Raw genomic sequence first — 25,340 nt, 5'->3', positions numbered from 1 at the left:
CTTTTATAAAGTAGGAGACTTAGAATGCTCCGGGGCTTGCCTTGTTCGAACGAACTAGGTTGATGATCTACGCACTCGGGCAAGTCCTCTCCTTGCTTCTTCCACCTTCGGGATAGGTCCACCATACACCGTCTTCGGGTTTGGCTCCACATCACATCCTTCACGTGGTTCATCTAGTGTACCTAAATGAGATGCAAGATGCATGTGTATGAAGGTGATGAATGGTAACACAAGATGCATCACATAAGCATTCAAGACAAACACAAGATTATGCAAGACATAGACACCAATAGCTATTTAACTAACATCACACAACTAACTATAGAGAGCAAGCACATCAAGCATGACACAAGTTTAACAAGGTCACAAGTATCATAACTTGACCATCAACAAGGGCATAAGCCACACTTAGCAACACATGGAGTAAACAACCACAACTAGCATATGTCTATTTCAGGACTGGAAACAACAGCTTCATGTTTGGATCATAACTAGAGTTATACAAATCCAATAGCCATGCAACAAGACATTTTGGAAAGCTTATGGAATTTTCTACAATTCATCTTTAATCATCTTAGCATGATTCTCAAGTCAAGTGGGTCGAAATTATATATTTACAGAAACTGGTCCACAATTGACAGAGAGCAGTCATTTCTAAAACCCAACTTTAAACAGGCATAACTCACAAACCACAAGACCAAATACCACCAAATTTTAACAAAAGCTAGATACATGAATTATCTACAACTTTTGTATAAACAAGTTTCACAACAAAGCACATTATCATGAAGAACTTTGCTAAGTTCCCAGATCTGTCCATAAACCACATCGGCAAGAAAATAATTGTTAACTTATGTTGCAAACACATAATTGGGAAAAACCAACTTTACCAACATTTCACACATGACTAAAGAACACCAAAAAGCATGGTGCTCACCTCTAAATAAATTTTCTTAAAGCATTTCTTAATTTATTTAGACATCAAGGTGTATTTATGAACATATACAAAAAATGCACAATAAATTCTACAAAAAATACAGTAGCTCATATATCCTCTCAATAGTCTACTGTACAAATTTCATACCATTTGCATAAGTATAGCTGCCTCTACAAAAAAGACAATTTGCTATTGCAAGAAATCATGTGAGAGCGAGATAAACCAATAACTCACTCATACTTCATCCAATACTCATGAAATTTTTACCACACATCAACTATCACATGAGTAGCATGCCACAAAAATTTCACTTCATTTGGAGCCCTAGATCTGCAGTTATGGAAAATAACAAATTCAACTAGCATTACAACCTTACTGCACAAATCTATTTTTACTGCAAAATATTTAAACTAAAACATGTCATATTATAGATCTACTGCATAGACAATTTCACAAGGATTCTAAAAAGTCCTCATTTGCTATTTTACGAATTTCCTATGAATTACTATGAATTTCCAAACTTTAGCAAATTTCCTACAAAAAAGGTCCTCAATGGCACTATTCATATGAGTCAGTGGTAATGCACTTAGGCCCTCCCCTTTACTCGAATTTGAGCCCGAGGTCCCTGACGCAGACTTGAACAGAGGACGCCAAGGAATCAGCCGGTGGCGGTCGGAGAAGGGCCGACGACGGCGGGGGAATGGTGGGGAAGCACCAGGAGCCTCTCGCGCACGCGTAGGGATGCTCAGCACGGCCCGAGGTGGCCCATAGTGGCGCGGCCACGCACACACGCGGCGGCGACGACAGTGGCTCCGACAGCCGGGCTGCTCCGACGGTTATAGGCTCAGACGAGGGGCGCCGGTCGTAGAGGAGGAAGAGGCGGAGGCGATGGTTCACGCGGTGGGTCGCGAGAGGGCTCGGAGGCAGCAGGGATGCGGCGGTGGCGGGCTCGGCCCACCGGCCATGGTGGACGCGCCCGCGCGCAGCGTTACAGAGGGGTAGAGCGAGAAGGGGCAAGTGAGGCAGAGTGCTGAGCGAGCATGGAGGGCGCCATGCTTCACCAAATGTGAGAGGGAGCGGCAGGGACGTGTGGCGCGGAGGTGGAACACGCGGTAGCAATGGAGGTCGCGCTCTGCTGCATGGTTGACGCGTCGGCCTACTGCCGAACACCTGGCGTGCGTCGGTGTGGGCGAGGTGGGGAGCCGATTTGGGCCACTTCCAGGCCAAATCAGACCTTGGGCCAAAAATGAAGTTTGCTCACCTCAGCCTGCTCTACATTTTTCATTAAGGCACTCTAGTCATTTGAGCAACATAACAGTGGGTAATTTAATCTCCAAAGTGGCATTATCAATGCATTGACGGTGATTAACAAACTCTAAAATTGAGGGTCATAACAAGGTCAAATGAGTGCCATCCTTTTACATGATCTTCTCCATGAACTTAGCTCCAACTTTTATTTTGGGGTCAACTTGAGATGCTTAATGAATTTCGGAGAACGCGAGACGCCAATGCCGAGGTCGATGAATTTCTAGACTTAGAATATTTCTAAGTGCTGAAATCAGCAGCAAGTTCCAACTTTGAGCCACTGCTAGACTTGGTTCTGAGCCGATCCATGGTATACTCCAAAAACAAAGTTTCTTCTACATAACATGAGCTTCAACTTTTATTTAATGTCTAGCTTCAAAACTTGTATAAAACCTACAGTTCTACTTTGACCAAAGTAGGATCACGATAAAGCTTAGATTATCCTTTTTGATCCATTGGAGCATTTTCTTGGCATTTGCCCAACATGAACCTTTCATGACTTTTGTTGTAGAGTTCATCTAGAGTCATTTGGGCAAGGTTGCAAGGTTTGGTTGATGACATATATTTCCATTCACTTAATAGTGCAATTCAAGCACTTAGTAAAGCCATTCCAATAAGGATATAACTTATCATTTCATGTGACTTTTTGATTCCAAACCTCATGGAACTTTTCCAGGGATCAATATAGATGGATATTGATGTGAGACACATGAAATAAGCACCTTCAACATTACTTAGGGATATATCTGAAAAGGGCCAATATACAAGCAAAGGTGTGTTGCCCACGTTTAAGTTTGAGCTCACTCTTGTAGATTTGATCTTGACACCTTCATCACCACTTAACATGTCATGTTTGAGCTCAAACCCATTGCTTAACTAGTGGGAAACACCTGGGGTGTTACACCTATCATCATTGAAGGAGCGGGGTGCGGTTGTCAGGCGAGGCAGAGCTAGCCTTTGGACATCGGGCGAGGCGAGGTCCGGCCCTTGGGGGTCGGTGAGGTGGAGCTAGCCCTCAGGGTCGGGTGAGGTGGAGCCCAGCCCTCGGGGTCGGGCGAGGCGGAGTCTATACCTCAGGGGTCGGGCGAGGCCGCGAGGCAGAGTCTTGCTTTTAGCTGTCGGGCGAGGCGAAGTCTGGCCCCGGATGTCGGGTGAGGCGGACCCCGCCCTCAGCCCTTGGGTGAGGCAGAGCTAGCCCACGGGCGTCGGGCGAGGCAGAACCAAACTCCCATCGCTCGGGCAAGAAGCGCAGTAGTGCTCTTGTCCGTCCGGGAGTTTTTAACGTTCGATGGTTATTAGTTCCATCTCCTTGGGTACCCCGGTATTAGGTCCCCGACAGATAGCTACTAAAGAAGTTGATGGGAAGATTCATTTCAGTAGAATTTTTTGTTGTTTCAAGGCAGCCATAGATGGGTTTAGACATGGATGTAGACCATACATTAGTATAGACTCCACAGCCCTTAATGGGCTGTGGAATGGCCACTTGCCCTCAGCCCAAGCATTAGATGGTCATAACTGGATATATCCTTTAGCATTTGGATTGTTTGACTCAGAAACCAAGGAAAACTGGATCTAGTTCATGGAGCAGCTTAGCAAAGCAATTGGACCTATGGACAAGTTAGCAGTATGCACTGATGTCTGCAAGGGTCTTGAGGCAGCAGTGGCTCAAGTGTGGCCTCAGTGTGAGAAGAGAGAGTGCTTCAGACATTTGATGGAGAATATGAAGAAATATTACAGTGGAGATGTCTATGTCAAAAACATGTGGCCTGCAGCTAGGGCCTATACTCCTCACAAATTTAAGTAATTCTTTGACAAGGTTGTGGTAGCTAGCCCTGGTGTGCTTACTTGGTTGAAAGAGCACCATAACCTACTCTGGGTCAGGAGCAAATTCAGCAGTGACATCAAATGTGACTACATCAACAATAATTTAGCTGAGTCCTGGAATGCATGGATCAAAGAACACAAGGATCTACCTATGCATTGTTTGGCTGATACTATCAGGGAGAAAACAATGGTCCTGTTTGCTAAGAGAAGGAAGATCTCCACTGCCTTGACTGGAGAAACCTTACCTGCTATCATACACCAGCTCAATGCAGCTTCCAAGGGTCTAGGCCACCTCAAAGTGACCAAGGGGCATCTAGAAGAAGCAGAAGTCACAGAGATATACAAAGATAAAGAAGTGATGAGGCATGTTGTGTATCTTACAAAGCATATTTGCACCTATAGAGAATGGTAGGTAACTGGGAAGCCATGCCCACATGCACTGGCTATCATCACCACTATGAGGCAGCCCCCAAATGGACCTATATGTGGACAAATACTACACTGTTAAGAAGTTTCAGGCTGCCTACCATGGTATTATCCCAAACATCACTGACAGGGACCAATGGCCTAAGGTTGACAAGGGTTTCAAGTTGTTGCCACCATTGTCCAAGAAGAAAAAACAACCAGGCAAATTGAAGAAGAGCAGGTACCTATCTCCAACTAAAAGAACTGGAAAAAGAACTAGGCAGGTAAAATGTACTGGCTGTGGTGAGTATGGCCACAGAAGTGGTAGCTGGAGGTGTGAACTGACAGGGACAAAGAAAAGGTAAATATTGAATTGTTATCTTATTTCAACAAATAAGCAACAACTGTGGTGTTTATTTACAGGAAGAGGACCAAGAAGACAGCACCTAGACCAGGCAGAAAGAAGGCCAAGAAGGACCAGCCACCAACAGACCAAGGAACACCAAGGACAAGAGCAGCAATGGCTAGAGAGGCAGCTGCAAAGACAACAAGAGAGGCTATAGAAGTAGCAGATAAGGCTGCTGCTGCAGCAGAAGCAGTAGAACAAGCAGAGAGGCATCTCCTGGATGTGCCACCACTGGAGACAATTCCACCATCAAGCCCAAGAACACCTCCAAGCCTTGATTTGCAAATTGTAAACCAGATTGCAGACATGCCTGCTGATGGTGCTCCAAGGAAGATGACACAAAGGAGGAAGCAGCTGGCATCCAAGGTCAGCAAGAGTCCAGGAAAGAAGACTCCAGCAAAGAAATGGAAGAAAAAGTGAAACACCTGACACATGTAATGTGCTTTATGTAGCCACAAGACTATGTAATGTGTGGCCTTAAGCTACTGTGATGTAAGTGGCCAAATGGCTATGTAATGTGTGGCCTTAAGCTACTGTGATGTAATATGTGGCAAAGCTACCTGTTATGATTTCTATTAAGTTATGTGCCACTTGAAACCCTTGTGCAACCTCTGTGAATTATGTGTGGCCTTAAGCAACCTGTCATGTGTGGCCTTAAGCTACCTCTGTGAATTATGTGTCAATTCATCATTTTAGTTTCAGTCATCCATCAGTTTTATTCATCCAACCAGCCAATAAAATTATTATGGGGACAATATTTTTCAGTTTCATTCATCCATTACTTCATTACAGCATACATCACTACACACCCAAAGACCACATACAACACAAGCAATGAACATATTCATCTTCAACATCAATTTCTCCAGCTTGAGCTCCAATTCCTTCCTCTGCTGCTTGTCACCATCTGGACTCCCCACTGAAGCTTCTTCTTCCACCACCTCTGCCCAGTTCAATGGCCGAACAATGACGATGCCGAGATCCTTCAATTGCTGGAAGTACTGCTTCTCGAATCGATAGTACCCACACAACTTGGGGAACTAAAAAAATGACACAAATTAGAACCCTAACTATGCTAATTTAGGAAAATCCAGGAGACCACTCACCCATTCCTTGCACACTTGAAGTACAGACGGCCATGATTCTCACTGCTCTTCTTGGTCCGCCCTTCCACCACTCGAGCAAGATGGCAATCCGGGCAAGGGATCAACGGGAAAACGCTGAGCTCACCGATGGGATCGAGACCGACCAAGGCAATACGGGTGCTCGGGCCACCGTGAAGCCTGCTCCTCGCTCGTCCACCTCCAGACGACTCCGAGTAATGCCCCATCGAAAAGCTGGAAGAGGAAGGAGAGAGAGGAAGGCGGCGGCGGCGGAGGGCTACGACGATACCGGGAAGACGAAGAACGAGCGGGGAAATGAGTCGGGCGAGGCGACTGAGTGCGGCCCGCCTGGTTAGCAGAGAGAGCAGGGGCAGCTGCGGTCATTTGCCACCCCCTTGCTGCCTCTGATCCGACGTGGACTCACGCGCTGTCGTACCACGAGTGCAAATATGGCATTTCTGTATCTCTTTTCTCCGTTTGCGTGCTAAAATCGTATTGCCATTAGTTGAAGTGAGATCTTAGGAGGCGTCAATGGTTATAATGATAAAAAGTTAAATCTCCTGAAAGCATGGCCTTATCAACACCCGTGCACAGTGTGATTTGAGAGGATACCGAATCATGCGACGAAACCTGCTTTCCTTTTTTACTGTAGGTTCTCATGGGCCTTCTCGTGCAGATCGGTACGCGTGCCACCAGCAGAGCAGCCAATGGCGGCCTCCCTTAACCCATCCTAGTTTTTTATAATTTGATCTTTTGTTTGAATAAAATTTACATTTGGTTTCTGATAGACTTAAACTCATCTTTAAATTATGGGATCCGCACCATGAGTCATAACATCGAAATAACACGTCTCGACGCCACCGGCTTTAGTGTTGAGGTACCTAGCCATGTATTGGTATTAACGTGACCGGTACTTTAATGCCAGAATACATTGCGACGAGCGGCGCCACGTCGCTACGGCGACGCGGTCGGCGGCACGTCGCTACGTGTTGGCGACGCGGTCGGCGCCACGTACGTTGGCGACGAGTTCGGAGCTGCATATTCGTGCGAGGTGTGCTCAGTCATCTCCGTCCTCAGAGGTCAGAGCCCAGAGGCACGCTGCTGGCATCGACGGACGGGACGGCAGCGCCAGAGTGCAGTCAACTCAGGCCTAGCGCATGCATCGGCGTCTAGCTGCAGTATTCTCTCCGGCCTACTGTAGAGTATTATACATGTAGCAGCAGACAGAAGCACGAGCCTTTCACTGGATGCAGTACCGCTCTTTCATGCATGCAGCGCCGCGGGCCAAGTGGCTGGCTCAGCTAGGCGCCTATGCCGTAGGGGGCAGCACAGCACAGCATGCGACTGCTGGCTCCGGCCACATCCTCTCACCTCGGCCCCTGTGTGATCACGGGGCGCCTGCCATGCATATCTGTCTCTTCCCGTTCCTGTAGGCACTGGGCAGCTGCGAGCTCCCTCCCGGCTATACACGGCGCCCCAGGTCCATCTGGGACAAATCCGGGAGTTCGAACGGGCAGATGACACCGAACGGGCAATGTAGAGGAGCACCGAACGGGCAGATGACAACCGAACTGCCGCTTTGCATTGGCCGGTGGAGGCGGCTCGCGTCCGCGTGCTGAAACGGTGCCCGTGCAGGCGTACAGCATTCAGGGCACGGACACTGTTATTTATTTATTTATTTATTTTTGGTGTTAGTTGTTTCCTATACTAGTAGACTAGTAGTACTACTGTTTTGTACTTTATGTTTGCTGCACGTTCAGGAGTTGGGTTACTCAGGACAGAGCTCATCAGTTCACAGATGGTGCGTGGCGTGCACTAGTTTCAGGAGGGAGCTCGCAGCTGCCTAGTGCCTACAGGAACGGGAAGAGACAGATATGCATGGCAGGCGCCCCGTGATCGCACAGGGGCCGAGGTGAGAGGATTGCGCGGCTGACCGGCTGTACCAGTACCACCTCGAAGCAACTGTCATCGATTTGATCTTTAGGGAACAGGGCGCAGACAGATATATTGCACCACGTATGAGGATGCCAGAAAGTACGTATTTTATATTACTAAAAACATTACCAACCGATCCTATAATTTCAATTATTTTTAAAGGAAAAAGCAACCATCTATCTATCTATGTACCACGGGCAGAATCCAAATTTCGTTTCAACTATCCATTAACTTATCAGCCAGGCTTATTATCTATGATACAGTATTTTTTTCTTACAACCAATCAACGAACAGTATTTTTTAGTATGGCTTTTTCAGCGAAACGATGAGGGCCGAGATACAAAACTCCAACTAATTACATGTGAACTTATATATTTATTTATTGCCAGCTTTCCTAAACGACTGCCTACTTTCTCTCTATTGGTCTACAGTACATACGCTGCATATACATAACCCCGGCCCCTAACCTGAAGGTGCCGTTGCAGGCTGCTACTATCTGCTGGCTAATAGCCCACACAGGCCTTGTTTAGATACCCTTAAAATTCCAAGTTTTTTCACTCTCTCCATCACATCAATTTTTAACTGTTTGCATGGAGCATTAAATATAGGTAAAAAAAATAACTAATTGCACAGTTTAGTTGGAAATTACGAGATGAATCTTTTGAGCTTAGTTAGTCCACGATTGTACAATATTTACCAAATAAGACGAAAGTGCTACTATTCATCGGTTTGAAATTTTTTCAATCTAAGCCCATGTTTAGTTGGACCCCAAAGTCCAAAAAGTTGCTACAGTACCTGTCACATCGAATGTTTGCGGCCCGTGCATGGAGCATTAAATGTAGACGAAAAGAAAAACTAATTGCACAGTTTGGTGAGAAATTGCGAGACGAACGTTTTAAGCCTAATTAGTCAATGTTTGGATACTATTTGCTAAATAAAAACGAAGATGCTACAGTAATAAACAAGGGCTAAACAAGGCCACAGCTTGTACTGTACATGTGTAGGTGCTGCGACAGGCCAGCTACCAGTGTGAGCAGCTTGTAGCCCTGGCCAGCCCTAAGCTTTAGCTTCCCTGCTGTCTTCCCTGCTGTGCGCCCCCATTTGGCACGAATATTAACAATAATAAAAATCTAGCCCTTGTTTAGTTGGACTCTAAAATCTAAAAAGTTGCTACAGTACCTGTCACATCGAATGTTTGCGGCCCGTGCATGGAGCATTAAATGTAGACGAAAAGAAAAACTAATTGCACAGTTTGGTGAGAAATTGCGAGACGAACGTTTTAAGCCTAATTAGTCAATATTTGGACACTATTTGCCAAATAAAAACAAAGGTGCTACAGTAGCCTCAAAATCCAAATTTCGCGAACTAAACAAGGGCTAGGCTGGTCTAGCCGGTTACACTTTGAAGCCGGTACCTTGTGCGTCAAGATCTGTGTGGGCGCCGAGTTTGGCGCCATTTGTTCTGACGTCGAGATATCGGCTAGGTATGATTTTTTTCTGTGCACGGTTAGACATTTTGGCGTCAAAATCTGTGACGTCGAGATGTGTTACGGATTCATGACGCCGACCCCAGGGTCTAAAGATGAGTTTAAGCCTTTCAAGGGGCCAAATATAAATTTTATTTAAAAAAAGGTTAAATAGTAAAAAATTAGGTGAGGTATCTGTGTTTTGTTGAAGAGAAAATTTGTTGAATGCCATTCCCTTATATTCCATTAAAAATTACGCATTCCCTTCGTTGTCATTGGTTTGTAATTTTGGTTCCATATATGCCACTACCGTTGGTTTTCCGTTATGTTCCCTGTGCACACCGTTAAGTTGCACTTAGGCAATACAACAAACACTTTGTGTGCACTAAAAACACTGCTATGTCACTCCGATCCGGTGCGCTGTGGCATGTTCCGCCCTTGCCTGCCCGAGTCGGGCTCCGAGCGGCGTGCGCGGGCGAAGTAAGGTAGCCGGCGGTGGTTTGCGTGCGCGGGGCTGGGGGTGGCGCGAGAGCGGGTGGTGATCACGCCGTGGAGGAGACGCGACGGCGGAGGTGCCTCAAACGCTGATGAGGGCAAGGCAGCATGGACTCAGGGCACATCAAGCATGTGGGTAATGGTGGCGCGAGCCCAGGCGGGAAGCCACACATGGAGAAGAGGCGACCGGCAGGGGTGGAACACGACATGCGTGCGGGAGCGGCGAGCACACGAGGCCGACGGATTTGGTCCACGCGGTCACGCGGCTGACGACGGCACGAGGGTGGCGAGCGTACAGCCACAGCGAGCACGAGGCCGACCGAAGCGGTCCACTCGATGGCGCGCATGCGGCTGACCATGGCACGATGGCGAGCTGCGAGCGCACGGAGGAGGAGAGGACCGGCGCTGGTGGAACGCGCGGCATGCGCACACGGCGAGCGTACGCCGATGGCGAGCACGCGACACCGGCGCAGGTGCGGCCCACGTGGTGTTGAGCGCTCGGTGGTGTAGATCCAAGGTGCGGCTAAGGCAGCTACTCGACATCCGCTAGACAGCGGCGGCAAGCAGAGGCACGACACGGACGCGGGAGGTGCAGAGGCTCGACGACCAGCAGGTACGCAGTCGAGGTTGGAGGCGGCGGCGCGAAGCAGCCAGCACGCGGCAAGGACTAAACGCAGCTCTCAGCACTGACCGGTAGCAGGCAGCAGCACGTGGGTGAACAGCAGGCAGCACTGCAACAGGCGTCCTCCTGCTGCTGCAAACCTTGCCTGCATGCAGTATTGCAGTGTTCGGCCACGTCCTGGCCTAGCATGCCGTCGGCACCGTGGGTAACGGAGTTTTCTGGAGATGTAACGGCAATGGCATTCAAGGAACAAAAATTACAAACCGATGGCAACGAAGAGAAAGCGTAATTTTAGTGAAGAGTATAGATTTGAATGGCATTCAACAAATTTTCTCTTTGTTGAATGGTCACCTGCAGAGCTCCTCGCCTGAATAGCACTGATAAAAGCACCACGACATAGCCGCAAATTGATTTTCAATTTTGTCGATAGGTCTGATCTTACTGCTCATTTTTTATATTTTGTTGATAGAGCTGATCTTACTGCTGATTTCCACTGTTGGAGGACGAGGAACAGGAGATTCTATAGGATGAGTTCTTGCAGGCCCGGCCCTGGGGGGAAGAGGAGCGGCGAACTAGGCCCTTGAGGCCAGGGGGCCCAACCCCTAGTATATTAGTAGATATAGTATATACTAGTATACACTGATAGTTTTCTTTTTCGTCATGTTCATCAGATCAGGATACATAGTAGTAGAATAGGTGTTCGGGATTCACAGAGAGACAGAGAGAAAGGGGGTGATAGGTAGCAAATCATCGAAAGCCGTAGTGGTCGAAGCTCCGGCCGGGGTTTCGTTGACGGACGCCATCTGCGCGCCGGCAGCGACGTTCGGTGGAGAGGGAGTAGGCGTTGTGGCGTCCTCGGCGGCGGCGTGTGCGTCGGGTTGGCGTTGCCGGCGTCGGTGGTGCTTCCCGTCGCTGGCAGCGCCCCTTCTCAAGATCGGGTCTAGGGTTAGGATGTCGGTGGGGTGACTGGCGGCGCGGTGAACCTCGTACTGCGAGCCCCGGCCCCCACATTTCCTTTATAGCGCTGTGCGACGGGGGCCCACCAACCATGTAGGGTTGGGCGCCCCCGATCAGGGCGCGAGAACAATGCCCAAAAAGGCCGTTGGGCCTAACTGGTGGGAGATCAAACCTAACATTCTTCCCCTTGATCTCTCATCTATTCTTCGTTCTTTAATTTCATACTCAAAACTTTCAATTCATATTTTTCTTGCTTCCATCCTATTTCATCATAGATTAGTGCATAGAACTGTCCCATCATCACAGCAATTAGTGCCGTTAGACTAACAGCCACAATACACTTCTCCGTTTTGAAATGTAAACTTTCTTTGGGCCCTTCGTATGTTCGGGAATCATAGGCTTTCCCTTAAACCCATGCCGGCTACGTGTTCTCTGAACATGTTGGGTGGTAAGCCCTTTGTGAGCGGATCCGCGAGCATTTTCTCTGTACTTATATGCTCAAGATTTATTATATGATTCCAAACTTTATCTTTCACAACATAGTACTTTATATCAATATGTTTGGCCGCACCACTTGACCTATTGTTGTGAGCGTACTGTACCGCTGGATTGTTATCACAATACAATCTCAGTGGTTCATTTATATCATCAATCACTTTTAATCCGGGTATGAATTTCTTTAGCCAATTCACCTGCCCCGTTGCCTCATAGCATGCTACAAACTCGGCATACATTGTCGAGGATGTAGTTACGGTTTGTTTGGAGCTTTTTCACGATATAGCCCCTCCTGCGAGAGTAGATACATATCCTGACGTGGATTTTCTTTCATCTCCCGCATAATCAGAATCTGAATACCCCTCTATCTGCAGGGAATCAGATCTTCTATACGTAAGCATGAGGCCTTTCGTACCCTGCAAATAACGCAGGACTTTCTTCACTAATTTCCAATGTTCAATTCCTAGATTCTTTTGATATCTGCCAAGTAACCCGGTAACAAAAGCTAAGTCAAGGCGTGTACACACTTGAGCATATTGTAAACTTCCAACAGCTGAAGCATACGGTACCGCTTTCATTCGGTCAATTTCATATTGGTTCTTGGGACACTGATGTTCCCAAATCTATCGCCCTTAACTATAGGAGTAGGTGAAGGACTGCACGCATGCATACTAAATTTCTTCAAGACCTTTTCTATGTATGCCTTTTGCGATAATCCTAGAACCCCTTTCTCCTGTCTCGGTGAATCTCTATTCCCAAAACGAACGAGGCCTCACCGAGATCTTTCATATCAAAGTTTGAGGACAAGAATTTCTTCGTTTCCATTAGTAGATTGATATCACTACTAGCAAGCAAGATATCATCCACATACAAAATTAGGAATATGTACTTTCCATTCCTGAACTTTGCATAAACGCAATTGTCCTCAACATTTTCTTCAAACCCAAAACATTTTATCGTTCTATTAAACTTCAAATACCACTGTCTTGAAGCTTGCTTCAATCCGTAGATTGATTTCTTCAGGCGGCATCCCATATTTTCCTTTCCTTTTACGATAAAACCTTTCGGTTGTGCCATATAGACATTTTCTTCCAAATCCCCGTTTAGGAAAGCTGTCTTTACATCCATTTGATGTAACTCCAAATCATAGTGGGCTACAAGTGCCATTATAATTCTGAAGGAATCTTTACTTGAGACTGGAGAAAACGTCTCATTGTAATCAATCCCTTCTCTTTGCGTGAAGCCTTTCGCCACAAGTCGCGCTTTAAATCTTTCTATATTCCCTTGGGAGTCATATTTTGTTTTGTCGACCCATTTACAGCCTACTGTTTTGGCTCCTTTAGGAATATTTTCTAAGTCCCAAACTTTATTGGTACTCATTGATTTCAATTCATCTTCCATGGCCTTAAGCCACTTTGATGAGTGGTCGCTTCTCATGGCTTCTTCAAATGAGGTGGGATCATCCCCCATCTGACATTCTTCTGTTTCATAAACTTCATAGTCATCAGTAATAGCTGATCTTCTTATTCTTTGAGACCTTCTAGGTGCCTCCGGCACTTGTTCCACATTGGGCTGTTGTTGTTCTTCCTCATGTGCAACATTTGGTTCTATAGTTTCCTCAAGGATAGGTTCCTCAAGGACAGGTTCCTCATGTTCATTCATTGTCGCCACGGGAGAACTTGCAACAGGTGTTGGCACTACAGTGTCCTACACTGTCGGTGCAACAGCAGCAGGTAGCGTGAAGAATGGTTCTTCAACCATCGGAGTGGGTACATGTACCCGCTTCTCCTGTAGGCTGATTTCTCATGCTACCACGCTCCCCCTGATCATGTTATCCTCCAAGAACACAGCGTGTCTTGTTTCTACAATCTTCGTATGTCTGTCAGGACAATAGAAGCGATATCCTTTCGATCTTTCTAGATAGGCAATAAAATGGCAGCTGACTATTTTGGAGTCTAACTTTCCTATGTTTGGGTTAAACACTTTTGCCTCAGCCAGACAGCCCCACACACGCAAATGGTTAAGTGAGGGTTCCCTTTCTGTCCATAATTCATACAATGTTTTAGGCACCGATTTACTTGGTACTCGATTAAGTATGTGAATGGCAATTTTCGGTGCCTCCATCCATAAACTAATCGGTAATGTGGAGTAACTCATCATGCTTCTTACCATATCCATTAAGGTACGGTTACGTCTTTCAGCCACTCCATTTTGCTGAGGCTCCCCCGATGTGGAGTACTGAGCAACTATGCCATTTTCCTGTAGGAACCTTGCGAATGGTCCAGGAATTTGGCCATATGGGGTATGTCGCCCATAGTACTCTCCACCTCGGTCTGATCGTACTATCTTGATTTTCTTATTGTGCTGATTTTCAACTTCAGCTTTAAATATTTTGAATTTATCCAATGCTTCCGATCTTTCTTTAATTGGATAAATTTTGCCATAACGAGAGTAGTCGTCTGTGAATGTTATAAACGAGTCATAACCATCCACACTTTTCACAGGAAAAGGACCACATATATCTGTGTGGATTATTTCTAAAATTCCTGTGCTTCGTTTGGCATCTTTCTTAATTTTCTTGACATACTTTCCTTTGATGCAATCAATACATTGTTCTAAATCTAAAAATTCTAAGTGCGGGAGAATTGATTCCTTAACCAATCATTCCATTCTCCCCCTCGAAATATGGCCCAAGCGACAATGCCATAATTTCGAAGAGACAGTATCAATTCTCTTCCGCTTCTTAGTTACATCCGCACATGGGGAATCATTCACATTCTCATCACATACATTGTTCGCATTCTCAGCAAGAGATAATAAATAAAGCTTGTCTTGTCGGAAGGCAAGACCAACACATTTATTGTTAACCAGTATCTTACACTTGCCATCACCAAAATGGCAATCAATTCTATCATCATCAAGTTTCGAAACACTTATCAAATTTCTACGCAAAGAGGGAACATAAAGTACTTCTTTAAGTCTAAGTACAAAACCATTATTCAATTCTAAAGAAAAAACTCCAATGGCTTCAACATTGGCTTGCACTTCATTTGCAACTTTAATCGTTCTTTCTCCTCTTTGCAAGGTTCTCGTCCCACTTAACCCCTGTAAGGAATTGGCAACATGAGTAGTTGCACCTGAATCAACCCACCAAGTGGATTTATCATAACATAAATACAGGGATTCATCTACAAATGTAATAAATTCATCACCTTTCTTTAGCAGAGATTTCAGGAAGTCTGGACAATCCCTCTTGTAGTGTCCCTTCTTGAAGCAGTGCTTGTACTGATCTTTTTTAGCTCCACCATACTGCTGATTCTCAGAATCATGGGGTTTCTTTCCCTGTGAACTGGAGGAAGAGGACTTATCCCACTTAGGTTTCCCTTGTGGTTTAGAATTCTTGCCATTAAAGTTCTTTCTTTTGTTATCCTTCACAAAATGAGCAGATTCACCTTGTGAGGACTTTATCCTCTCCTCTTCTTGAGCATACATTGAGATGAGTCTTTCTATGCCCCATCTTTCAGGCTGCATATTGTAGTTCACAATGAAGGTGTCATATTCTTTTGGCAAAGAAGCAAAAATCAAATGAATCAGGAAATCCTCCTTCAAATTCATTTCTTTTAGCTTAGATGCCATAGTGTTCATCTTCAAAATGTGCTCTCTTATGCTACCACCAGTGAATTTCTCATTCACAAGCTTCTTAATCAATGAACTTGCTGTGGCCTTGGTAGACCCAGTAAACTGACTCTTGATTTTCTCAAGATATTCTTTGGTAGTAGCACATTCAGGGATTGAGCCCCTTATCTGTTCTTCTATAGTGGCTTTGGCTACCAACAGGCACTTGCGGTTGGAGAGAGTCCATTGCCTATGTTCAAGGTCATATTTCATTCTTATTTCAGCATGATCACGCTTTCGAGCAGCGAAATCAGCGTCAGATTCATTATCACCTCTCACCGGGTCCTCTGGCTCAGTAGGACACGGTGAGGTTATGGCAAAATCGACCTCTCTCAACGCAAGTTCCAGTTCATACTTCTCCCGCCACACACGGTGATTGGTTCCATTGAGTGTCGGGATGTTGGCAATGTTCACAATGCATTTGCCTCCTAAAATCACACCAGAGTAAGTAAGAAACATTTATACATAAATTTTCATGCTTTAACTCAACGTTGGTCAAATTAAAACTTATAATTCATCCATGCAAACATTTTATATCACTGTTGGGCAGAAGTAAAATTAATGCACAATTTCTCATGGATCAAAAATTATAATATTGTTATTAACAACGTTGGTCAAAAAATAACAATATCATAATTGCATCAAAATTATCAGAAATTCATTTCTCTTAAAATTAAATTATCTCGTTGGTTCAAATTTAATCAAAGAGAACAATAATTATCATGCACAACGGAAACATTAATAATCTTTTCATATTATTATTTTCCAGAAGCACTAAAAAATTCACTGTTTTCTGAGCAAAATATCGTTGGATAAAATTTGCACAGAAAATTGTATCAAAATCATTCAAATTCATCAAGATATGCATTAAAATTGCTTCTGGAAAATAATAAGAAAAAAAATCTTCTTCTTTCATTTCAGCCCGCGCGCGGCCCAGCTCGCCCAGCAGCGCGGCCCGGCCAGCAGCACGCGCTGCAGCGGCCCAAGACAGCCCAGCGTCCGCGTGCTCGCCCAGGCCGTACCCAGGCCACAACCTGGGCCTGGGCCGGCAAAGTGCCTCGGCAGCGCACTCCCGCCTGGGCCTCGAGTTGGCCCAGCGAATCTCGACCGTTCGTTCTGATCCGACGGCCGAGCGTCCGTTTCGGGCGGATCAAAATCGTCGCCGCGGCCGACGCCCTGGAAACCCTAGCGCATTCGTCCCTTCCCTTTCTCTCTCTTCTTCGCCGCTCTCTCTCATCTCTCTTCAGCCGCAGCACCGAGCCGCAACCGAGAGCGAAGGGGCGACGAGCGAGCGGGCCTTTGCGCCATCACCGGCCCCCTCGCTGGCACGCGTGCTCCCCAACGGGTGAGCACACCGCCGTCGAGCGGCCTGGCCACGGCGCTTCCTTAGCCGAGCCCAGCGCCCCTGGCTCGGCTTCTTCTCCCGCGCCACGAGGGTGGCCTCGGCTTCATCCCGCACGCCGGTGCGGGTACGGGGAAGTACCGCACGGCGGCGGTCTCTTCCTCTCGGCGAGGGCCCACCGCTCGTTCTTTGTCCCACGCGGTGGCGATGCCGCCGGCGGGATGAGGGCCCAGGTAGGACCCCATTCTTGATTCATGTTAGGGTTAGGGTTAGGTTGACCGATTTGATTTCTTCCTTTTTTTTTGTTCATCCGAATGGGAAAACTGGGGTTAGGGTTAGGGTTTCGACCCTTCTTTCTTTCTTCTTCCCCTTTTCCCTCTTTCGGATTTGTGTCTAGGGTTCTCGGAATCCGACCCTCCCCTTTTCCCTTCTTCTGATTTGATTTGAGGAATTAGGGTTAGGTCTTAGGGTTCGACTTTCTATTTTCTTTCCCGATCCGCATCAGATCGGTCGGTTTCACTTCCCCGATCTGATTTCTTGTTGAACCGTGGCTCCGATACCATTGATAGTTTTCTTTTTTGTCATGTTCATCAGATCGGGATACATAGTAGTAGAATAGGTGTTCGGGATTCACAGAGAGACAGAGAGAAAGGGGGTGATAGGTAGCAAACCATCGAAAGCCGTAGTGGTCGAAGCTCCGGCCAGGGTTTCGTTGACGGACGCCATCTGCGCGCCGGTAGCGACGTTCGGTGGAGAGGGAGTCGGCGTTGTGGCATCCTCGATGGCGGCGTGTGCGTCGGGTTGGCGTTGCCGGCGTCGGTGGTGCTTCCCGTCGCGGGCAGCGCCCCTTCTCAAGATCGGGTCTAGGGTTAGCATGTTGGTGGGGTGACTGGTGGCGCGGTGAACCTCATACTGTGAGCCCCGGCCCCCACCTTTCCTTTATAGCGCTGTGCGACGGGGGCCCACCAACCATGTAGGGTTAGGCGCCCCTGATCAGGGCACGAGAACAAGGCCCAAAAAGGCCGTTGGGCCTAACTGGTGGGAGATCAAACCTAACATACACAGCCCAAAAGGCAAAGAAGCAAACAGGCCTAGCGTTGAGACGTGAGTTTGATTCAGCTTCCGCACAAGGCGACATCGTGCGCGTGCCCTTGCGATGCGGCCACGACTTGCCGACTTCTTGCCTTCCTGCAATCCTGTGTGAGGCTGAGGCTGCGAGTGATCAGAGTGGCCATCGGCGATGGCGATCCTGTGGGAGTGTGCCATGCCTGCATCTCTGTTCGATTGTTCCTGCCCTGATCTGCTCGGCATGGTTGTCTTGGTAGGTATGAAACTGCTCTTGTCTCAATGTCTCCAATCTTTATTCTCGACTAATTTAGGTTTCGGATTTAGGAACCCCATATGATGCAGCGATCATGTTAAATTTAGTATGGCATAATTTTATTTAATAATTTCTTACTACTTTTCTAAACTTACAGTGAACTCATGCTGCCCAAAAAGCATGCATCTGGAAGTGAGAAAAGAAAAAAGAAGAGAAGGATAGAGGAATTCAAAGAATCACAAAGAGGAGCTCTTGACAAATTTTTTTAATAGCAATACAAGCACTACAACAAATCCAGATGAGTGGGCAATAGTTCCTGTGGAGGAACAAACTACACATCCAGAAGAAGAAGATGAAGGCCCTGTAGAAGATAATGTTGGCATCGACACGGATGATAATAACGTGAGTGATCATGAGCCCATATTTAATTCTCCTACGATGGAATCTACTCGTGTCGATGAAGAACCAGTTTTTACTATTGATATGTATGATCCAGTAAATTGGGGTAATCTTGATAACAAATCAAGGGACATATTAGTGGAGAAGGGGCCTATAAGAGAAGAAAATATTGTGTTTCCTATGGATGCGAGATCAAGACATTTTGCATACACTCATTATTCTAGAAGAATGAGCAATGGAGAGGTACGTGACAGGAAATGGTTGGTCTATTCAAAAAGTGTTGACAAAGTGTTTTGCTTCTGTTCTAAGTTGTTTGGTTCTAGCAACCTCAAGAGTTCATTGGGGCATGATGGGTTTAGAGATTGGAGCCATGTTAGTGAGAGACTAAAAGAGCATGAAGTTAGCGTGGATCATATGACCAATATGAACTCTTGGAATGAATTGAGAGTTAGATTAAGCAAACATGAAACAATTGATAAAGAGCTGCAACATCAAATCATAAAGGAGAAAGAACGCATAAGGCTAGTTCTACTAAGAATTGTTGCCACTGTGAAGTTTCTTGGTAAACGCAGTTTAGCTTTTAGAGGATCCAGTGAGCAACTTTACAATGATGTGAATGGTAATTTCTTAGCTTGTTGTGAGATGGTTGCTGAATTTGACTTGGTAATGCAAGACCACCTTAGACGCATTCAACACAAAGAGCTGCAATATCATTATCTTAGTCATAAAATTTAGAATGAGTTGATTTCGCTTATGGCTTCTAGAATTATAAACTCCATCATAAAGATTGTTAAAGAGGCCAAATATTTCTCAGTTATCCTTGATTGTACCCTAGATGTGAGTCACCAAGAACAAATGAGTTTGCTGGTTCGATGTGTTGATATGTCTGATGGGAAAATAAAAATTAGGAAGTATTTTCTTGGTTTCTTGAAGGTGGATGACACATCTGGCTTGTGGCTTTTCAATGTATTGGTTGACTCCATCAAATCATTTGGTCTTAATGTTGATGATATTAGAGGTCAAGGTTATGACAATGGCTCTAATATGAAAGGAAAACATAAGGGGGTACAAAGCCGTTTGCTTGAAATAAATCCAAGAGCTTTTTATATGCCATGTGCATGCCACGGTCTTAATCTCACTCTTTGTGATATGGCTAAATCATGCAGTAAAGCTATTTCATTCTTTGGAATTGTGCAAAGGATATATGTATTATTTTCTGGTTCTACCAAAAGATGGAATGGTTTGCTTGAACATGTTCTAGATTTGACCATAAAATCATTGAGAAATACTCGTTGGGAGAGTCGCATCAAAAGTGTTCGAGCAATTAGATATCAAGCTCCTCAACTAAGGTCGGCTTTGTTGTGGCTAAGTGAGGATGGAGATACTGAACCAAAGGATAGAAGTGATGCAAAAAATTTATATGACGTGCTTGGCAGCTTTGAGTTCATACTTGGTATGGTTATTTGGCATGACATTTTATACTCTGTAAATATTGTCAGTAAGAAGTTGCAGTCACCATCTATGTGCATTGATTCTACCTTGCAGCATGTAGAAGGTATGCTGAATTACTTTTAGAACTATAGAAATATTGGGTCTGCTGATAGTGTGGTTATTGCCACAGAAATTGCACTTGAAATGGGAGTAGAGTCATCCTTTCCAGTAAAGCGTCGTTCTATTAGGAAGAAACAGTTTGATGAAACTGAATGCAATGAAGCTATTTTGCAAGCTGAGAATGATTTTGAAGCTTTTTATTTTTTGGTTATGGTTGATATGGCAATTAGTTCATTGAAAAGCATATTTAAAGAACTCCAGTCATTCAATGAAAAATTTGGATTTCAGATGAATTCAACATCCTTGAAGGCATTGGATGGTGTTGCTCTAAAAGACCATTGCATTAAATTTGCAAAAAAATTCTCTGCTGGTGGTTCGTCGGATGTTGATGTAAATGATATGATTTCTGAGTTAGCTGTTATGCAGTCTACTCTGCCAGATAAGCCAATGTCTGCTATGGAGATTTTTGAGTTTGTCACAGAAGCAGATTGTTATCCTAATGTTTCCATTGCTTATCGGATCCTATTCACTATGCCTGTGACTGTAGCCTTAGCTGAAAGAACCTTTTCAAAGCTGAAACTATTGAAGAATTATTTGAGATCCGCAATGTCCCAAGAAAGATTAAATGGTTTGGCAACTTTATGCATCGAGAAGAAATTGTTAGATGAAATTGATATTGAGGCCATCATCAATGACTTCGCAGCAGCAAATGTTCGAAGAAATTTTTAAGGTAAGATAAGATGTATGACTTGTTTCATAAGAATTTTTTTATGCATTACACTTGTTAGAATTGTCATTATATTATTAGAATTGTATTAAAGGGCCCATCACTTGTAGCTTCGCTCCAGGTCTGTAATTTGATAGGGCCGGGCCTGACCTGTTGTCGCCAAGTGCTGATAGGTTGCTGCATGCATTGCCTTTCTATTTGTCAAGTAGAGAATGTGGGGAGCTGGAATAATGGCAACAGGATGGTCATTGAGCACAAATTTCCAAATAACATAGTTGTTGATGTGATCTTTTCGAGCTAGTCTATCGTTCTTGAAGAAGTGCGGTATATTATATCACTGAGGTCTTGTTTCAGACGCGCATGTATTCATCTCAATTCATATGTAGTGTGTTGGTTCCTCGGCTGCCCTGTATAGGTAAGCAGTAAGCTTGGCAGCACACTCACTCGCTATGACTAGAGGTAGAAGAAGATATTAAAAACACCTCACACACACATAGCACAAGCCCAGCGTTGGCCGAAAGCTCTGCTTCTGGATGTGGCAAACCGAACTGAGTTTTTCCATTGTCTTTGGATGGAATATATACAACTCTAGTTGTACCTCTACCAGGTACATGGTTGTTGCTGAGTACACCAACTACCTACTCCTAAGGTACATAGTTGTTAGTGAGTACACCAACTACCTACTCCTAAGGTACAAGGCTTAGCTCAGCCATCTCTACACTACATGGCTGAAATAAGCCATTTCTACCTACTGCCTCACTACTGCTGCAATAGCAGTGAGTGGTCAGCCGAGCCGACCAGTTCCATCTCCAAAACTAGGAGAGGATAGCTGTGCCGACCAATCAAGAGAGAGACGGGAGCAGCAGATTATGTCTAACAATTCTTCCCCTAATCCTAATATTAACCTGATGCCTTGACCTCATCCATGCCAATCATCTTCCTCAGCTCCATGAACCGTAGGCGTCCGAGTGACTTGGTGAGGATGTCAGCGAGCTATCTACCGGTCTCGACAAACTCGATAATGATCTGCCCTCCATCGATGCAGTCCCAGAGGAAATAGAACTTGATGTCGATGTGCTTGCTCCGGTCGTGGAGGACAGGGTTCTTGGCGAGGGCGATGGCGGGCTGGTTGTCCACCATCAGAGCTGGCGGGTGAGCTTCCTCGCCGGTCAGCTTGCCCAGCAGCCGGCGTAGGCAGACACCCTGGCACGCTGCCATGGCTGTTGCGACGTACTTCGCGTCACACATCGACAACACCACGATCTTTTGCTTCAGCGACTAACAAGCAATGGGGGCCGCTCCAAAGAAGACGAGCATGCCGGAGGTGCTCCGTCGCCCATCAATGTCGCTCGCCATGTCCGCATCACTGAAGACAATGAGCTACGGCTCACCTTCCTTTGCCTTGGGGGTGCCTCACTGAAGACCGTGAGCCGCAACCCACCCTTGCCGTCACTCTTGGGAAAGATGATCGCTTGATCGACCATCCCCTTGACATAGCGCAGCAACCTTTTCACTGCCGACCAATGATCTTCGCGCGGGTCCTCCATGAAACGGCTGACGTACCCAACCACGAATGTAATGTCCAGTCAAGTATGAGTGAGGTAGCATAGCCCACCAATGATGCTCCGGTAGCGCTCCGGTGATGATTAAGTCATCCACGTACACGCCGATGACGAGCTCCCCCTTCCCCCATCGCCACACGTATAGCACGTGCTCTGTAGCATAGCAAGTGAACCCAAGCTTGCCCAAGGTGGCATCGAGCTTGGTGTTCCATGCCCGAGAGGCCTGTTGTAGCCCCTAGAGCGCCTTGCACTGCTTGAACACCTTGTGCTCAACGTCCTTGACGGTGAAGCCTAGAGCTTGCTTGATGAAGACAGTCTTCGCGAGCTCACCGTTGAGGAACGCAGACTTGATGTCGAGGTGGTGGACGCGCTAATCCTTCGCTACTAGCATGGTCAACAGCAAGCGAACGGACTCCATTCACGCCACCGAAGCAAAGACTTCCTCAAAGTCGATGCCCTCACGCTGCACGAAGCCGTGGGCGACGAGCCGAGCCTTGTACTTGACAATGGCACCGCGCTCGTCCCGCTTAACCTTGTAGACCCACTTCAAGCCGATCGGCCTGCAGCCTACCGGTGGATCTACCAACTCCCATGTGCCATTGTCCTCGATGGCCTTCATCTCGTCCAACATCGTCTATCGCTAATTGGCATCGTGTTCAGCCACTATAAACATCGGTGGCTCCTCGGCACTAACAAGGAGCAGCTCTAGATCGTCGAGCAGTCGACTCGCCAGGCCTGTGGCCCCTGCATTGCCGACGATGTTGTCCAGCCTGTGGAATCGCACCTCCTCATCATCGTGGAAGGCATCCATGAACTCGCTGATGTCGCTTGGACGGGAGGTGAACTCGATCGGTGGTCCCTGGCATCCCTTTTCTACCAGAGTGGTCGGCATCGCTACTGGACCGCTCGGCACCACTGTTGGAGTGGTCGGCATCGCTACTGGACCGCTCGGCACCACTACTGGAGTGGTCGGCACCACTATTGGAGTGGTCGACTCCACTGCTGGAGCGCTCAACACTGCTGCTGAAGTGCTCGGCACCCCTCTAGAGTGGTCGGCATTGCTGCTAGACCGCTCGGCACCACTCCTGGGGTGGTCGACACCTCTTCTCCAGCGTCTCCACCACCGTGGATGACTAAGTGTTCGATGACGAAGGTGCTGCCCAAGCTACCAGCTTCCCCCGTGCCTGGACCCTCCCAGTCCTAGGCCACCATCTCATCGAACACAACATCCCTAGAGATCACCACATTGCCTCTCTTGGGATCATAGAGCTGACACACCTTGGTGCCCTCCTCATAGCCTAGGAGCACCATCAGCGTGCTCATGTCTTCCAGCTTACCAAGGTGAGGCTTGGTGTTCTTCACATGGCCGACGTAGCCAAATGTCTTGAGGAAGGACATATTCGACTTGCGTCCATGCCAAGCCTCGAATGACGTCTTGCCCTCTAGGGCCTTGGTGGGCGCACGGCTGAGGATGAACACCACCATGGTCACCGCCTCTCCCTAGAACTTTATCGGCCTGCTTTTGGCCTTCATTATGGATCGTGCCATGCCGACCACCGTCTAGTTCTATCGCTCCACCACGCCATTCTGCTATGGCGAGTACGGCGTGGTGTGGTGTTGCACCACACCCAGATCCACATAGTGTGCAGCGAACTCCACCGAAGTGAATTTGCCGCCGTGATCAGTCAGGAGCACGCGTAGCTTCTTGTCGCTCTCCACCTCCGCGCGCGCCTTAAACTTCTTGACCACTTCCACTCCCTCGGTCTTGCTGGTCAGAAGCTACAGCCACATGAATTGGCTACAATCATCCACCAGCAAGATGAAGTACTTGCGCCCGCCGTGCGTCGTCGGTGTGATCGGCCCATAGAGGTCACCATGGACCAGCTCGAGGGCCTCTGTCACACAGTACTTCGCCGCCTTCGGGAACGGCAGCCTTCTTTGCTTCCCGACTGGGCAGCTATCACACAACTTGTCTACGTGCTCGATATGAGGTAGCCCAGTCACCATCTTCTCTAGCCGACCAAGAGCGTCGAAGCTGAGATAGCTATACTGAGCATGCCACAGCCACGGCTCCTCCGTGTGCCGTGCAGCTAAGCAGATGGGCTGCTCCAACTTCAAGTCAAGTAGGTATAGCTGGTTTGGGGACCTCTTCACCTTGGCAAGAAGCCGCTGCTCTCGGTCCCTGATCCTGAGGACGCCGTCCTTGATCAGTACCTCGCTGTCGTGCTCATCCAGCTGGTCAATTCTGATGATGCTTGAACGTAGCTATGGAATGTAATATACATCCGTCAGCGTGCGGTGCTTGCCATTCTGGCACCTAAAGATAATGGTGCCATGCCCTTGGATCGTCACCCTTGAGTCGTCACCGAACTTCATCGTGCTGGTCACATTGCCGTCGAGCTCAGAGAAGGCTTCCTTGGAGCCCATCATATGGTTGCTGCACTGGAGTCTAGGTACCACCGCTGCTCCTGCTCGTCGCCCACACATCCGAGGTGGACTTGGGCACGCGGTTCGTCAAGGTTAATAGCCTTTAGAGTCTTGTCGTACCCTTCCACCACTATTACCACTCTCTTCTCCTTGGTCTCAACGTCGTGCAGTGCATAGAACGTCGCCATCAGGAGAGTTGCCTCATCATCCTCATTAGTCTGTGCTAAATGAGCCTCAACCTTCTTCTCCTACTTGCGATTTGGACACTCCTTTGCACAATGGCCCATCTTCCCGCAACGTCGGCAGGTGTTGGGGTCGACCTTCTTCTTTTTATTCTCTGAAGAAGCCTTACCGCGGTGCTTGCCATCGCCACCGTGGCTAGAGGAG

At 46.9% G+C, this 25,340-nt stretch overlaps 1 protein-coding gene and 1 pseudogene across 1 annotated transcript; both read left to right on the top strand.

Annotated features, from left to right (window-relative positions):
• Positions 1–5,297, top strand: part of LOC136461245 (uncharacterized) — a 52,131-nt pseudogene extending 46,834 nt beyond the window's left edge.
• A 12,909-nt stretch (positions 5,298–18,206) lies between these two features.
• On the top strand, positions 18,207–20,966 carry LOC136461244 (uncharacterized). Its single transcript, XM_066460619.1, has 6 exons — positions 18,207–18,291; positions 18,586–18,929; positions 18,996–19,349; positions 19,620–19,751; positions 20,232–20,241; positions 20,308–20,966. Exons 1-6 carry the CDS (start codon positions 18,207–18,209, stop codon positions 20,964–20,966), a joined length of 1,584 nt encoding a protein of 527 aa, XP_066316716.1.
• Positions 20,967–25,340: the final 4,374 nt, after the last annotated feature.

This window comes from Miscanthus floridulus, chromosome 6 (genome assembly GCF_019320115.1).
Source record: "Miscanthus floridulus cultivar M001 chromosome 6, ASM1932011v1, whole genome shotgun sequence".
NCBI lineage: Eukaryota > Viridiplantae > Streptophyta > Magnoliopsida > Poales > Poaceae > Miscanthus > Miscanthus floridulus.
The sequence above is the reverse complement of the archived record's forward strand: the minus strand, read 5'-3'. Positions and strand labels throughout refer to the sequence as shown.